Source organism: Nanorana parkeri, unplaced genomic scaffold (assembly GCF_000935625.1).
Source record: "Nanorana parkeri isolate BGI_ZX_2015 unplaced genomic scaffold, ASM93562v1 scaffold2685, whole genome shotgun sequence".
NCBI classification, from domain to species: domain Eukaryota; kingdom Metazoa; phylum Chordata; class Amphibia; order Anura; family Dicroglossidae; genus Nanorana; species Nanorana parkeri.
The window spans coordinates 60,104-76,518 of record NW_017308953.1 but is presented as its reverse complement, the minus strand read 5'-3'; the positions used below and the strand labels follow the sequence as shown (position 1 = coordinate 76,518).

General features: G+C 45.7%; 1 protein-coding gene across 1 annotated transcript; it reads left to right on the top strand.

Moving 5' to 3' along the window:
• Window positions 1-4,952: 4,952 nt before the first annotated feature.
• On the top strand, window positions 4,953-16,136 carry LOC108802152 (mid1-interacting protein 1-B-like). Its single transcript, XM_018574029.1, has 2 exons — window positions 4,953-5,069; window positions 15,515-16,136. The coding sequence occupies exon 2, from the start codon at window positions 15,547-15,549 to the stop codon at window positions 16,009-16,011; it is 465 nt and encodes a 154-aa protein (XP_018429531.1). The 5' UTR covers window positions 4,953-5,069; window positions 15,515-15,546; the 3' UTR covers window positions 16,012-16,136.
• The last annotated feature ends 279 nt before the right edge of the window (window positions 16,137-16,415 follow it).

Genomic DNA, 16,415 nt, shown 5'->3' with positions numbered 1-16,415 from the left:
TCTCTCTCTCTCTCTCTATCCCTCCCCCTCTCTCCCCCCTCTCTCTCTCTCTCTCCTACTTCCTGTTTGGTCTGGTTTTGGGGGTTCTCTGCGGGTAGAATGAATGAGCCCAGTGTGTGGACTGAGTGGGGCTCACAGTATTCCAGGACTGAGCGGTGTTCACAAAACTCTAGGTCTAAGTGGGGCTCACAATACAGGACTGAAAAACGCTCACAGTACTCTGGGTAATAATAAGGCTCACAGTACTCCAGGACTGAGCAGGGTTCACAGTACTCAAGTCCGAACAGTGATCACATCACTCTAGGACTGAGCGGGGGCTCACAGCACTTCAAAGCTAAATGGACCTCACAGTACTCCAGAATGAGCTAGGATCACTGTACTCCAGAATGAGCTAGGATCACTGTACTCCAGAATGAGCTAGGATCACTGTACTCCAGAATGAGCTAGGATCACTGTACTCCAGAATGAGCTAGGATCACTGTACTCCAGAATGAGCTAGGATCACTGTACTCCAGAATGAGCTAGGATCACTGTACTCCAGAATGAGCTAGGATCACTGTACTCCAGGTCTGAGCGGGGCTCACAGTACTCTAGCACTGGAAGAATTTCCATCCATTATATTTTGACTTCCTTGGTTACTCCCTCCCCCACCATCAACATGCTAATGAGGTTCTCAAAGTAACTTCTTTCCACTTTCATTCCATACCTTTTACATCCAGTGATGTCATTACTAGGTCTGTGCTTCTCTATGCAATGCAGGCAGATCGTGGCTTGTAGGAGAGGCCAACAGAGTGCTGTACATAGCTTCCTGAAATCATCACAGCACCTTGCCTCAGTGCTCGTTACCGAATGCCACTTGTGCCGAAAGACGACTGCGGATGGCGCCGCACATCACAATGTACATCAGAAAGGTCGCCAGCACACCGTTGGCTTAACATGACAAAAAGAACAAAAAAAAGTTGTCATGTTAAGCCTGATGAAGTGGACCCTGCGTGGACCCCGAAACCAGGGCCGGATTTCCCAAAAGGCCACCAAGACCCGTCCTCGGGGCAGCAAGGGGCAGAGGGGCGGTAGGTGTGTGGACATTCAGTTCCGGGCGCCGGACGGGTAGTTGTTTTCTACATTTAGTCAGCAGAGCTGAATGTGCAGCGGGGAAGCCGCCGCTGGTTTTGCACAAGTGATCTCAGTGATGTCATCGAGAACATGTGTATGCAGCCTGCAGGTCGAAAAGTAAAAAAAAATAAGATAAATAAACATTTAAAAAAGTAAAAAAAATTAATAAAAATTCAAAAAAAAAGTGATAAAGTTCAAAAAATCAAAACTAACCCTGCCGCCGCCCCCCCCCGCCATCTGGTTGGCATTCTCCATTGGGGGCAGGAATGGCGGGGGGGGGGTCGCATTGAGGAACCTGGCCTTGGGGCAGCAGAGAGAGTAAATCCGGCCCTGCGGCTGAAACGTTGCATTTTTTATGCGACGATATGCGTGAAAAAAAGACGCTTTCATTTTGAACATTAACCACCGGTGTTCCAACTTGTTGCAACACAAATCCAGCACCGAAAATCCAGCGGCCTTACGTAGGGCTGCTCACCTCTCTCTGCGAGCCATCCTCTGATCTATCGCCATCCACCATCATCTGTGACCAACCTCAGATATTATTCACATTCTGTACATTCCCCACCAGTGAAAATGTATTTCCACATTCACTGTTCATTTGTAACTGCTACATGACGTTCACAAAGTAGCAAATTCTGAATTGCAACATATGACTGAATTCTTACAGATGGAGTTACAGTATGTTCACCTCAGGGCTGGAATCACAAGAATTCCAAACACGTCTCGCTCTTTGTTTGGTCATGTGGTCCCCGTCCGCTGGAGTCAGGAATCAGGTGTAACAAGGCCGCAGGAGATCCGCAGTGCAAAGAGTAAAAACAAGGATTTTATATAACCACTTTCTGTCCGGAGTCATTTCTTACATTTGCGCACACATGATGATCAAATCTGACATTTTGGCCCAGAAAACATCTTTAGACCCCCAAACAATGATATATTTTCTGAAAGCAGGGGCCCTGTAGAAAAAAAAAATGCTGGCTGTAATTTTTGATGTCGCACTGTATTTGCGCAAATGTTTTATTAAGTATTTTTAGGATAAAATACACTAAAATGAAATTAGTTCACAGGAACAGAATATGATGCCCAATTTTTTGGGGTAAAATATAAAAGACGGGGTCACGCCGGGTAAATAGACACGTCAAGCCTTAAAATTGCACACGCCCGTGAAATCGCAGAAAACGACCACACCCAAAATTGGCCACAGGCGACGCTTTAAAAGCTTTTACCACTCATCAGTTTAGTGCTAACATTGATTAATGGCTCTAGAATGATTGCTCTCACTTTGACGCTCTCGCGACGATATGTAACATGTGTGGCACAGTTTTTGTTTTTTGCATATGGGCACATCCGGACTGTGTTTGCGTTGTATGTGCGTGCACGTGGGGGGCGAGGGGACTTTAAAATCACATATTTTTTTATCTCTTTCTTTAATTTTAACAGGTTTGTTTTTTGTTTTTTTTACACTCAGCTTTATTGCTATCACAAAGGGGATAACAAGCCCCCTATGTGAGAGCAGATAGGTAAGGACCAATTTTATGGAGACATCAGGGGTCTTTCAGACCCCTGATGTCACCTAGGGAGCCCAAAGAAGCTGATGAAGCAGAGATCTGCTTCTTTTCCTGGCTTTAAGAGCCAGAGAATGTACACAGTGACACTGGAAGTGATGTAATGCACATCACTTCCGGGTCCAGTGATCAGAGAAGAGATCAGCAGCTGGAAGCCCACTGACCTCTCTCTGATCATTGTGGGGAGACCTGCCGTGCCAGTCCCAGGCCCGCACAGGGGACGGTGGAGCCCAGGGGAAGCCGGTGGCAGCAGAGGGGGGTGGGGACAGCACATTCCGCCGATCAGTACAAACGATCTGGTTGCTGTGTAGCCGGATCGCTTGTATCATAACAGCCATCGCCGGCTGTTTCAAATGACACCAAGAACAGGGCTGCAGCAGCAGCTGTTGTTCTTGGTATAACCACTTCTGCGGGCCGCTCTATATTTACGCATTGCGGTCTGGAAGTGGTTAAAAAAAAGCAAATATTTACTATACAAAGTGCGTTAGCAAACTAATGACATTCAGTTAGGGTTTGACTCTTTGCGCCATCCCTCAGGCTTTTATTTCAGGCGTTTCCTTTCATAGCTGGGTTCCACAGGTGTCCCGAACGCAGGTGTCACCAGTTAGGATGTCATTACGCACGCACACATATTTCCCGGCGGCCATCTTGGTGATGGACGCCGGCAAAGAGAGGAGGGGACGTTCATCCGGTGAAATAAGTTATGCCGCCGGGTCCCCTCCTCTCTTGTACAGCTGCCGGTCACTCAGTCCATGACCAAGTGCCTGACTTTTCAGAGCAGGTGACACCAAAATTATTGCCTGTCATTTTGGTGTCACCCCCTTTGATGGTGTCAGCCGGCGCGGGCTGCACCCACCTTGTGACGCTACTGCTGGGCTCCCCAATTATTTCTATCCTTCACACCATCATTTGACTTTGTAATGATTGCAGAAGCTCGCAGGGTGCGGGAACCCCCGAAATATCGGCCGTGTCGGTCAGCTCCCGGGAAGGACAGGTGCTGAGTGTGATTAGTACGCAGCCCCTGTCTTTCTCTATGGGACTACGTGGCCGTACGCCACCCTATGCTCACCTGCCCTGCAGGTCTGTGTGCGGGTCTCCATACTCGTACGCTGACAGGATGGATCCTGTCTTTGTCCGAGCCGGGACCCACACCCGTACGCACGTGCAGGAGGGTGAGCGTAGGGCGGTGTATGGCAGCGTAGTCCCATAGAGAAGGACAGGGGCTGCGTACTAATCACGCTCAGCACCTGTCCTTCCCGGGAGCTGCCCGATACGGCTGTGCACGCAGCATGGAGCAGTACGTGCCGAACGATTCTCGTGTGAATGAGGCCTAAAGCTGGCCGTACACTATGCAAATATTGGCCGCTTCTTGATGAACTTTAAAAATTGGCACAGAGGGCGGGTGAACAACCGAAATTCAAACAGTGGGTGCCGCTGTCGGCACCCTTTCAGCCGGCATCCCTTGATTAGCTGATTGAAGGCGCTGGTTGGAAAATCTTCGAGCGAACAGAACTGGCAGCCAGTCAGCGGGAGATTCCTTGATCAACACTCGTAAGTGCTGATGGAGGAATCTTTTTCCAGCAGGTTGAATGAAGAACATATTACAGTGTGTGGCCAGGATCAGATTGTATGATCTCGCACGCAGACCCCTTTGCAGTAAATGTACCGTCTCCCTTTATTATTTAAGGTGCCAACGCCACATAAATCCAGTATTACATTGACGATAATAGGAGAGACATAGCAAGCCAGAGTGGGATTCAGCTTGCCAACCAACATGCAAAACTGAAATATCTCTTTTCGGAAGAGTTGACCTTTAAAGGACCCATGGGGCCTTGTAAAACGGATGCAATGGATCCCTATATGGATCTCCAAAAAGCAGAGCGGAAATCCCCGCCTGTGGCTAAGGAAGAGTTAAACAAAGACTTAGCTGGGCGGGACTCCATCACCAGTCAAATACAAAACACCACTGTTAACTCTTGCCGCTCCGGCGCGCTTTGCCGGAGCGAACTCTGGCTCCGGCAGGACTACAAGTCCCAGCTGGGCAGGGGCCGGCTCAGGTGTGGTTCAACAACAGCTGGAGAGACACAATCTGCAAAGGAAACTCAGAAGTTCAAGTTGGCAACAGCAGCATTAGGTCCCCTCCGGCAGTGAAGGGGTAAAGTGAGAGTGGAGGGGTGCGGGGTTGATTGCTCCTGGCCAATAGGAAGACAGCAGTGATAATGCTGAAGCTGGATGATGATCTCCATAAATAGAGCAGTCATCAGAAGGTTGTACCAGCAGCTGCAGCCGGTGGGAGGGGCTGGGCAGACCAGGTGCCAAGTTTTTAAAGAAAGAGCTGTGGAGTTGGTCTGTGAGAGCTGCTGGGAGCCACAGGGGAAGAATGCAACTCTGATGGTAAATGCACATAAGCCATTGTGAGGGGAGTGCAATGTTTCCAAGGGGGGCTCACACTGCATTCCCTGCTTGCATACCTCTCACCTTTAGAAGTAAATGTATATCTCTAATCATCAGGTTTCAGTGCAGGGTGGAAGTTGTGCTGGGTGTGTCACTGGTGTGGGTTACATTGTTGCAACTTTGACATCATTGCTTACTTGTAGTGCAGGGTGGAAGTTGTGGGATACTTTTGTTGCACTTTTCAAATGTTTACTTGTAGTGCAGGATGGATGTTGTTACTTTTTTAATGTTAACTTCTAGTGCAGATTGAGTTGTGTTGTGCGATACTTTTGTTGCATTTCATATTGTTTTATATACAGTGCAGGGTGGAAGTTGTGATGGGTGTGTCAGCGGTGTGGGTTACACTGTTACAACTTTTAAATAACTGTTGACTTGTAGTGCAGGGTGGAAGTTATTATGTATGAGATACTTTGTTGCACTTCTAATCATTTTGTTTGTATACAGTGCAGGGTGGAAAATGTATTAAGGGATACGTTGCACTTTTATATGTTTTACTTCTAGTTTTTACTGTTGACTTGTAGTGCAGGGTGGATGTTGTGTTGTGAGATATTTTGTTGCACTTATTGTTTTGATACAGTACAGGGTGGACAATATTTTGGGTGTGTCAGTGTTATGGGATACTTTGTTGCATTACTTAAATGTGTTTACTTACAAACTGGCAAACACAACTTCCTATTTCTGGGAACACTTTTTTGTTTGTTTTGAGGTATTTCTTTATTGTTTGAGCCCTAAGCCCGTTCTTTCAGCCACCTCACGCTGACAATGTTGTTGCAATGAATTGTCACTGCTATTTGTTCTCAGTGTTTTAATGTTAGGGGAACATTTAATTTTCAGACAATGAGTGATCTGTGTAGCAAAGTTTCCCAGTGACTTGTAGCTCAGTTATTGGGGAGTTGCCTTTATGCACATGGCTGATGACTCTCTGGGTCCATAGGGTCTCCTGATATCCAAAGCAGTTGATGGTGATTGTGGCACATCAGTAAGTTGTGGCTTCTGATGGGTCACCATGGCACACCTGTGATTTATACCTGTCTAGGGATGTATTGTAGTGGTCTAGTGATGTGCTGCAATCAGTAGCTCTCTCTCTCTGTACATATCCTGAAGAGATCTGTAACTGCAACAAAGTTGTTAGTCACATGGCTTCTAGGATGTTAATCAAGAACTAGTAGACCTGATGGTATAGGAAGTCTGTCTGCTGACCCCGCTTCCTGCTGTTTGGGGTCTCCCTGCTTAGACCCCCACTTTGTCTGGTGCTGTTTTATTCGAGACTCTGTATAACATAGAGTGCTAAATGGCTCCCTTCGGTGTAACCCAGTTGTGGAAGTCTGTTCCTGTTTTATTAAGGATGGGCTGCGCCATGCTGATAAGGTCTGGCCTCAAAATGTCTGTTGCAAAGCAGAGGGATTGGTAGCCTAGGAACCATGGCTAAGACTGCTCATCAGTGGGGGTATGTGGAAAGACTTTCCACTTTCTGAAAGAATCTTGAATGCAAAGAGTAACTTTTTTTTTTTTTTTTAGAACAGTTCAGAATCCATGCTCTGAGGTGTGGTTTGTAGTCCAATGAGTCAGACTTTCCCACCACCATGACTCAGATCTGTCTCCTTGGAAATGACTAAAACATTGGTAACTGAAATACTAGAGCAACAGCATAGTAACTTCAAACACCTTCAAAGATCTGTACCTTCCCGGAGCAAAGAGGCTCACGTGTCCCTAGAAGGGGGGGTGACTAATGCTAACGCTAACCTGTGGTGAAACTACTAATCTTAACCATCTCCCTCTGGGGGCCATGCCTGTGGCTGTCAGTCTTGCAAATTCCTCATAGGATTTGTAGTTGCACCACAACTAGAGGGATTGGGCTTGCCTACCCATCCCCTAGAACAGGGGGTGTCAAACTCAATTTCATTGGAGGCCACATCAGCATTATAGTTGCCCTTAAAGGGCCAGTTGTATCTGTAAGACTATATAAATGTATCTACTCTTTATCCTATTAAATAATGGTCTCTGCATTCGATTAATTGTATTAATAATAACTTAATGGCTTTTAAAGCAGAAGTCTAGGAAAAATAATGTCAATTGGTGTAATAGTGCGGACTCTCTGGTGGGCTGTGTGGTCTCACCTGGGGTCCCAGTCAGTCTCAGCAGGTGGCATGGATCCACAGGAAGGAGGATTCACAGGAAGACTGCTGGGACCTTGCTGGGGACCAGCCTTCCTGTGAAGCCTGGCACCTGTTTACAGTGGTGACTTCGATTTAAAAATTAAGCGCCTGTATGGGCTCTTGGTATCGGAGCGTTTTCATGAGTTGCCCATTATCGGCACTGATACTGCGGTATTGGTGCATCACTAGTCAGTATATCCAAAGTGTTCTGTCCTCATCTCTGCTGCCGACTACTGAGACAAGGTTGGGATGTAGATGAGGGTGCCACAGCTGTAGGAGAGCCGTGAGGGCCAGGTGGAAGGCTTAGCGGGCCTTGTGTTTGACACATGTGCCCTAGAAGATCATGGATCCCATAGGCCAGGGATGGCCAAACTGCAGCCCTCCAGCTGTGGTGGAACTATGAATCCCATGAGGCTTTGCAAGATTCTCAGACATGACTCCCGGAGAGAGATGCTTCATGGGACTTGTAGTTTCACCACAGCTGGAGGGCCGGAGTTTGGCCAACCCTGCCCTACGCAGTGTTTAAACCTGTGTCCATCTTCAAAAATTATTCCCACGCCCTTATTTCTGGAAGGTGTTGAAACTGGGAAATATATATTTTGGTCCTATCAGGTATTTCCTGGTGTATATAGTTTTCAAATGTCTGTTACCACACATGCCTGCCAACTTTTGGAGGTGAGAAAGAGGGACACCTAAGACAATGGGGGGAATTTATCAAAACTGGAGCAAACAAAATGTGGAGCAAACTTGCAGTGTAGCCAATCAGCTTCTCTGTCTCATTTTCAAATGTTACCTGAGCACACTGAAAAGAGATGCTGATTGGTTGCCATGGACAACTGCTCCAGATTCTGTTTGCTCCAGTTTTGATAAATTCCCCCCAATGTGTTTAGGTAATGGACACACCCCTGCCGCAACTCCATTTACCATTAAACCCAGTTGCCAATTCAGAATTTGTATATAAAAAAAATGATTGATAAATCCTAGATTGGTTTTCCACAATTAAATTTTATTTTACTGGCTTTATAACATGGCAATCGGGATAATTGAGGGACGGGATGAAGGTTTTAGTGCAGAACACCACTTGTGGCAGCTTAAAGGAGAACTATGGGGTTAAGTATGTTCCTTAACCTCACCCTAGGCTCAGTATACCGCGAGCTACAGCTCGCGGTATACTAGGACGCTGAAGCGGATCTCGACAATTGTGCCGGGATCTGCCCAGCTGCGTGACTGGCAGCTGGCTCTGCCTATCTAGAGGCAGAGCCAGCTGTACCTGCCCCCTACCCCGTCCGTTCCGCCAGTCAGCGCTGGAGGATCGGGGAGGGGGGAATCCAGCCCCTCCCCTGTCACGGCAGAGAGCCTTGACAGGATCGAGAGGTGAGCGAACGCCGGTATGTGTTCCCTCACCTCCCGATCTACTGAGCCGACCTGTGACAGTCTCATTGTCACAGGTCGGCTAGAACTATGAGGTGAGTGAAAAGCACTCGCCTCATAGTTCTCCTTTTTACATAGATCATTTTCATAGAGATCAGTAAAGGTGGCCATACACTCTACAACCATCGCAAGACTTTAGTCTTGCGATGGTTGTAAAGGGATTAAAAAAACGTACGATCTGCCTATCTTGGACAGGCAGATCGCACTCTCGCTCATCGCAAGCCCGCCCTCCTGAGGGGCGGGCTTCCGATGACCGCAATGCTGAACGGGCAGTGTGCGCGTGCGCACACCGGCCCGTTCAGCATTTATCTTCCGAGCACCGTTCTAACCAGCCGAAAATCGTACGATTCCCGGCTGGTTTTCGAACATGCTGGTTCGACAGAAGACGTGCGACCGTACAGTAGAAACGGTCGCACGTCTCCGTTCACACTGCTCGATTATCGTACGAAAACCCGATCGCATACGATTATCGTACGATAATCGTGCAGTGTATGGGCACCTTTAATCAGACCAAAAAGAGGAACAACGGAGTAGGACAGATTTGGTTCCAAATGAGGGACAGTTGGGAGGTATCTACACATTATGGCTGACTATTCATCTTTGACACACAGCAGCTTGTTCTTTTCTTTGTGCTGGCAGTAATCTGCTATCCTTTTTTCGGTTTGAGGATCAGGTACATTTTCCTCATTGAAGTTTGGCATGTAGATTGTGTTGGGACATGTTGGCCAATGCAACAACATGTTGCATCCACTCATACCCTACTTGCAAATAAAGCGTCTCCATAGATGCAGGAAATGTGCATGACCTTGGTAGTCATTTCAGGCTAAACCTGGATGACCATTGCTAGCTTGTCATGTTGCTTAATGTTTTTTTAGGACAGGAAGTCAGTGATGTGGAGGGAAATGTGTCATCACAGTGATGGCTTTTCTCAGTCTGTAATAGGAACTCCTGACACTGGTACGCAATATACTATATATGCCTGATGTCAGTGTACCCAAAGATGGTCTTTAATTCCTTCCTTCTGGAGGGTGGCTACTTTTGTTCCCCATGGTCCATGTGTGTGTTGTAAAGTAGTCACCGCTCCAAGCGCTCTCCCGGGATGGACTACCGAAATTAAGATAGGGGCTACTGGCCCCCCACTGAGACTAGTCTTGATAGTGATATTTACATTTGAATAAGCAGTGACTTTCTCCCCAAAAAATGTCCGCGCGCCGCGAGTGTTCAGGTTTCACTTGAAGAAAAGGTGGCAACCCTAATTTACAGCCGAGTGACGAACAAACAATATTTTCCCCAATGGTTGGGGTACTTTCATTCCGTAAGATTTCACGCCTGAGTTTAGTGTCCCTCTCATTGTGAGTAGGTGCATAAAGTTGTAGCGCCATATGTCCCATTTACAGAGTATTTGCAACACAAATGACCATTGAAATTATGTAACTGATATTTTCTGCTGGCAATGTTAATCTTCCCCACCACCCTTCCCTGGTCATCTTCCAAACTACATACCACCACAAAAGTTCAAAACATTCCCCTCCCGGCCATCTCACCCCATTTCCCCACCCCTCCATTCCATTTACTTCTCTGTTGGCTTTGTTCACGTTACCTGTCGCACTATTGTAAATGATTCCGCAACAGAATGAAGGAAGCAAATAATGCTGAAATATATAATTTGCATTTTGCAACCGGATTGTGCAGATTGACAGGTTTTCTGGGTGGAAGACGTGTGACTACATTAACATGTTGTGTTGATTACCTTTTTTAAGCTCATCTAAACCCATGAACAGAAATATAATATGTTGCCGCTTTCCGGACCTCAGATGTGGTTGCATTTGTTTTTTTTTCCCCCATTTCAGGCTTTTTCCCCCCTCTTTTTTTTTTTTTTACCTTGTGATGACAGTGACACTTCTGTCCTAGGATGACAACTTGCTTGCGGTGTTGTCACCCTAAGATAGAAGGTGTTAAGACTACAAAACACCTCTCCAGTAGCAGTGCTACCTCGCTGTATAGAAAGTGTTACTATAGAGTACCCCCTCTTCATAACATAGTGGGGGAAGTGTTCTCTAGTCCTAATATACTGCTGATATTGCACAGGACAGTACTGTATTTTTGCACTTAAAGTGACTCATGAGGCATTGCAACATTCTCACAGCCACAGACATGACTCCCAGTAAAGCATCATGGGATTTGTAGTTTCACCACAACTGGAGGACCAGTGTTTGGCTACCCCTGCTTTAGAGTAAATAATTACCAACAACAAACTGAGGAACTCCAGCCCTCCAGCTGTGCTTTACAAATGCCATCATGCATCTGTCTCGGAGACATGCCTGTCGCTTTCTTGCAATATCTCATGGGACTTGTAGTTCCATAACTGCTGGAGTTGCTCACCCCCTGCTTAATGTATCTGGGAAGTGATGAAATGTTGCTAAAGGAACTCTGTACTGTGTAATATGGAACAGCAGACTTGTCATAATAGGACAGTAAGGTTTTTGGGACTACAGTACATCCCCCCCCTATCTTTTTAACAAGGGGGAGTGCTCTGTAGATGACACGTGAACTGTGCAGAGTTGAAAAGACTGCAGAGTGCACAGGAATGTAATGGCTCTCTGGATTTCTGGCAGGATCCACTCCTTAGTCCTAGAATAACAAGGCTGTATTGGGACAAAAAAGAAACTGGATATAATTAAAGAACCCCCACTCCTCCGCTCTGGTCATAACAGAGGGGAGGTGTTCAGAGGTACTCGGCTGACTTCCTGTACTATCTGCCCAGACATGCTTACATTTTTCCCAGCTGACAAGATTTCTGGCAAGTTCATTGGGTGTTTTCACTTCTCAGATACACAAACTCTTCTCAATGGTATATTTTTACCAGACCAAATAAGAAGTCCATTGCTGAGGTTTAAATGCCATTTAGTGAAATGTTTGCTTTACCCTTTGTGAGTGAACCGAATCTACTTCGGGGCCGGGGGATAAGCAGAAGAGGCCGCCACCTTGGGTACGTCTGTGTGAGAGGGCAGGAAATGCAATCTATGCGGCTGTAGTTTACATGTTTACATCTCATGTGGTGGGGAAGGGGATGGACTTTGGTTTTTCACCTTGGGTTCTAAGGGAAATCGTCCCCACCCTGTTACCACCAATCATTCAAGGCAAAGTAACAAGTTTGTCAAAAGGCAGGTGTGAGTCCCATCCTCTATCATGACCCTCCTCTTCCACCCACCTTGTAGCACTCTGCCTGAGGTACGGGGGTCATCCCCTATAGAGGTAGAGTACAGGTTTAAATGAAGAATGTTCTCTTCTAATGCAGTGTACAAAACTGCCAGTTGAACCTGTGGCAGGCTGAAGACAGGGGGGGGCGGGGGTTTATGCCATTAACAAGCACTGTACTCCACTGTTTCCTTGTCTGTTATATATATTGACCACTCTTTACTGATCATTGTACTGACTTATCCGCATTAAACTCTAAATTCTGTTCCATAACCCCCTTTTATAAAGCCGATCTGGTGGGTTGTATTGAATTGAACTCTGAAGCACCAGAGCTCCACAATCCTGGTATATGTGGACTCTGCTGTGGTCTTGGTTTGGTCTTTCAGGTCTTATCTAACTGCGAGTTGCATTTTTTTTTTGCAGAAGCAAAGGATACAAATGTGTTCTGTAGGGAACATGTTATCTTATTTGGCTGGTGAATAATGGTTGACCTTTTAGAACTCATGGACTCCAGAAGTTGCACCATCCTAGTTATAACTAAAAGAGATCCTGAAGTTTGCCCTTACTAGGGATAATGGTGCCCCTTTGCTGGAGACACTAAGCATTCAGTACTGGTCCTGTCTAAGTTTCTTAAAGTGGGAACAAAAAGCTAGGCACACTACCCCGTTCCTATTTTATGGTGCTCAAGCCTTGATATTGACCACAAAGTACTGCCTAGTGGAAAGGCAGGGAGTATCATATGTGCCACCGTTTGTGTTATGGAAGATGCACTTGTGTCCTCCAATGAGGACCCAGTCTTTTCAAATGCAGTTGGCTGTAAAAGTAAGAACAAGGAAGATTTAAATGACGCAGGAGTCTTTCTTTGGATCTCCTCAGACAAGATCTTGACTGGACAAATGTTCCTTGTTTGATAGAATCACTAGGTATAGAGAATGACTGCCAACCTCCTTAGGGATTTAATGCCCTGTGCTATGATCCAGCCCACTAAGCCCACCATGGCACTTCAAAAGCAACAATTGGCACAAGAGACTTCCAAATTTCAATCTTCAAAATGTCTTCCTTCCAAAAACCTTTCCCCTGAATGTCAAACCTGAATAACCAAAGGTTTTGGACAGATGTGCTTTTCTTAGGGACCCAGAGGCTGTCATCCAGTGAACATGCAAACAGCAAAAACTGGTGCAAGGGATCAACTCTCCACCCTAAAAGTTTTTCTTCCTTTTTAGTTCTTTCAATGGGGCATTAACGGTGCAAAAAAAAAATTGCCACTCCTTTTACAAAGTACAATGTTTTGGGTCAGTTGGGACCCATCTTCTAGAAAGAGTTGCAGTGTAGGTTTTGCTTAAAGGGTGGCAAAAGACCTGAGCACTTGTGGTGCAGTGTTAATTTTGTTGCTCTTTTCATGTTTGGATTTTTTGGATGGATTAAAGTAGGAACATTTTGAAGAATAAAACTTGGTTGCTTGTGCCGTTTGCATGTTTGGACTGCCACCACTGGGTGCATGTTGGCTAAGACAAGGTATGAAGGGTAGCATAGAAGGACAAAAATGAAGGGAAGACCTAGGGCCAAAAATGCTCTGTAGTGTGGATCTGGCCTATAAAGGGCTTTACCTGAACAGTAACAAAGGTTGCGTTTGATGCGTAGCGTCCTAATATTGTATGGAGATCTTTACACACGTGAACTTGGATTTGTAGCACTATTTGTAGACCGTTAAGTGCGATTAGGAGTCTTGACTTCTATAGGACTCTTAAAGGACTTGTTGCTGAAATTGTGTGGCACTCCAAACAGTTTAGAGACCTGTTGCCAGACCATTATTACAACAAATATTCCCATCAAATTTAAATGCATCTCTCATGCATGTTTACCTACACAAACTTCCCTTGTGTAGACCTACGAAAGCCTTCAGACTGCTGCTGCTGGGTTCATCTTGGATGTGATGTTGGCAGACCCAGAGCTGTCACTCAAGTGACTCCATAGCAGGGGTAGGTAACCTTGGTACGCAAGCTGATGTGGGAAAGGTCCCATAAGGCATTGCAGTACTCCTAATGGGCAGTACTGGATTTAATTTCACCACAGGTGGTGTGGCAAGGTTGTCTATCCATGCTCTATAGTATTGCCCTTTGCTCATCTCCAGCAGCTATGTAAAGGTTGTATAGGGTGGGGCAAAGGAGTTGGGCAGGCACAGACAGTAACTTGACACGCAAGAGGAGAGGTGTGACCTGCAAGATGTGAGTGGGCTGTTGGGGATTTCACTAGTCAAACACTTTTGGGAGTTGGAAGGTGCATTGCAAGTGAGTAAAATTTGGAAAGTAAAAAACTCTGCAACTAAGCAGTTAAAATACTTGATTTGTTTTGTTGCAGTTTTTCAAGTTGATGATGGGGATCCCCTTAAGTGGTATAAAAAAAGAATCCTATAATTGATGTATTTCTGGAGCTAAATCTTTTACATTTTAAATAGCAGTGAGTTGGGGTTTCATTGCTGTGTTCCTGCTGGAGAGATTCACTGTCATGGTGTCCGTCGTCACCAGGGTTTCATTTGAGGGGAAATCCACTTTTTGAATTGCCACCAGAACAGAAAAAGTTTTGTCTGTCTGCTGCATTGGGGAGATTTCCTCTTCCGACCACACAAGCACAAATAATGACTGTTGCCAAGACATGTGTATCTCTGTAGTTTCCTAATGTTTCATCATTCTGCTCAAGTGTTCATGATATTGGTCTTCATTGATTACATTTCCAATGCCTTTGTCACTAGAAATATTCACCATGGGGTCACAAGATGCCCACTCTAATTTGGCTGGAGTTGGGGTTTCAACTCTTTAGGCTGGCTGTACAATAATGGCCAATAACGTGAAAGATTTGCATAGACCTTGAACTGCCCACACAAGCTTCTCCATTCCCTATCTTCCACCTTGAAAGCAATATGTTAATGAACACTGCACAGATGCTCTTTAGAGATAACCAGTGTATTTTCCTACTTGTAGACCCAAAACACTAAAAGTAACCACTGTCTACAGTTTAATCCTTCTCTAACTGCCTGGTATGGTATCCAAAAATAGGTCACACCCAAACAGGCTGTCTTTCATGATAAACCGATTAAGACAGACTCTTTAGATCTGGTTCTTTCAACCCTTTTTGCCCCCAGAGGAACCCTAAAAATTTCAGGGGGTGGTTGCAGTGAAGAACCGTTGCAAAAATCACTACTTTGTGGTGTCAATGGGAAGAATGGACCCCTAACAGACGGCTACAAAGATCATTGGTGCCATGCAGCTGGCTTTAAGTGGCCAGATGCCATCAAATGAGGCCAATCTGCTGCCCCTAGCAACCTTGGCGGCACTCTAGAGTTTCACAGAACCCTGTTTGGGAATGACTGCCTTAGACCAAAGACTTAGACTTTTAGTCAACCACAAGAATATTCTGGATAGTAGAGGACTTGCAACCTCTGCCAGGTGATCCATTTTATATTTAATACTGTGATCTGCCCCTATTGGTGGTACTTTCTTTGGTGGATATATATATTCTATAGCTGAATGGCATTGTTTTATTTCTAAAAGTGCAATTTTTTTGATCTGTAGCCAATGCTAACTTTTTTTAATTCTTTCCCAGAAATCTTATCTGAGCGAGGAAAAGGCTACACAATGGAGGTGTCTGAATACAGTCCCCAGCGCCACTCCCTGCTGGACGCCATCCACCGCTTCAACACTGCCACGACCATCATGGATGAAACAATTATGGTTCCCAGCATGCTCCAAGACATAGCCCCTGCCAAGGAGGAAAATGGAGACCACAAGAATTCCCAAGAAGTCTTAGAAAACAGGAACCTGTACGATTCCTACCTTCTCCTGAAATCTCTAAGGCATGACATGAAGTGGGGAAGTCACTCCGAAAGCCAAATTGTGGAGAAACACTGCCCCGACAAAGAGGACATCCCAGAGGAAGAGACGGGAGACCTTGTGGACCAATTTCAGCACCATATAAAGGGACTCCTGTCTGTCCTGACAAAGCTGACCAAAAAAGCCAATCTCTTGACCAACTGCTATAAGAAGGAAGTGGAGATTGGAAACTCAACCAATGGACACTACTCAAAGAGCATCTACTACTAAAGAACATAATGGCCATATGTGTACTTTCAAGGAAATGGGGTTTTATAGCGAGACTGTTCAATCAGTTGTCATGGAATCTGCTTTAGACTGTATGCACAGCTGCTACTTCCAGCAAAACAGGTCCACAAAGAATTCTCCAGCACAAATGTCTTCAGGCCCAAGCCTAAAGCACATGGCTTCACTGGGCAGCGTCCATTGGGATTCAGCAGACTATTGTAGCTTGTAGATATACAAGTCAGACTTGAAAAGGTTTCTGGTAAACCTGTTTCCTTGCCTAATATTCCAGCCAGCAAGAAGGCTCTGGCAGTATGTAGTTCAGCCACTCTGTACACTTGTCTTTCCCACGTTTGGGTGTGTCCTAGCTGTGCGTATTCTCCTGTCCTTTTCTTCTTCGCACAGATTCG

Excerpts from the sequence above, each read along its gene's own strand:
- LOC108802152 (XM_018574029.1), top strand. The coding sequence starts at position 15,547 with ATGGAGGTGTCTGAATACAGTCCCCAGCGCCACTCCCTGCTGGACGCC.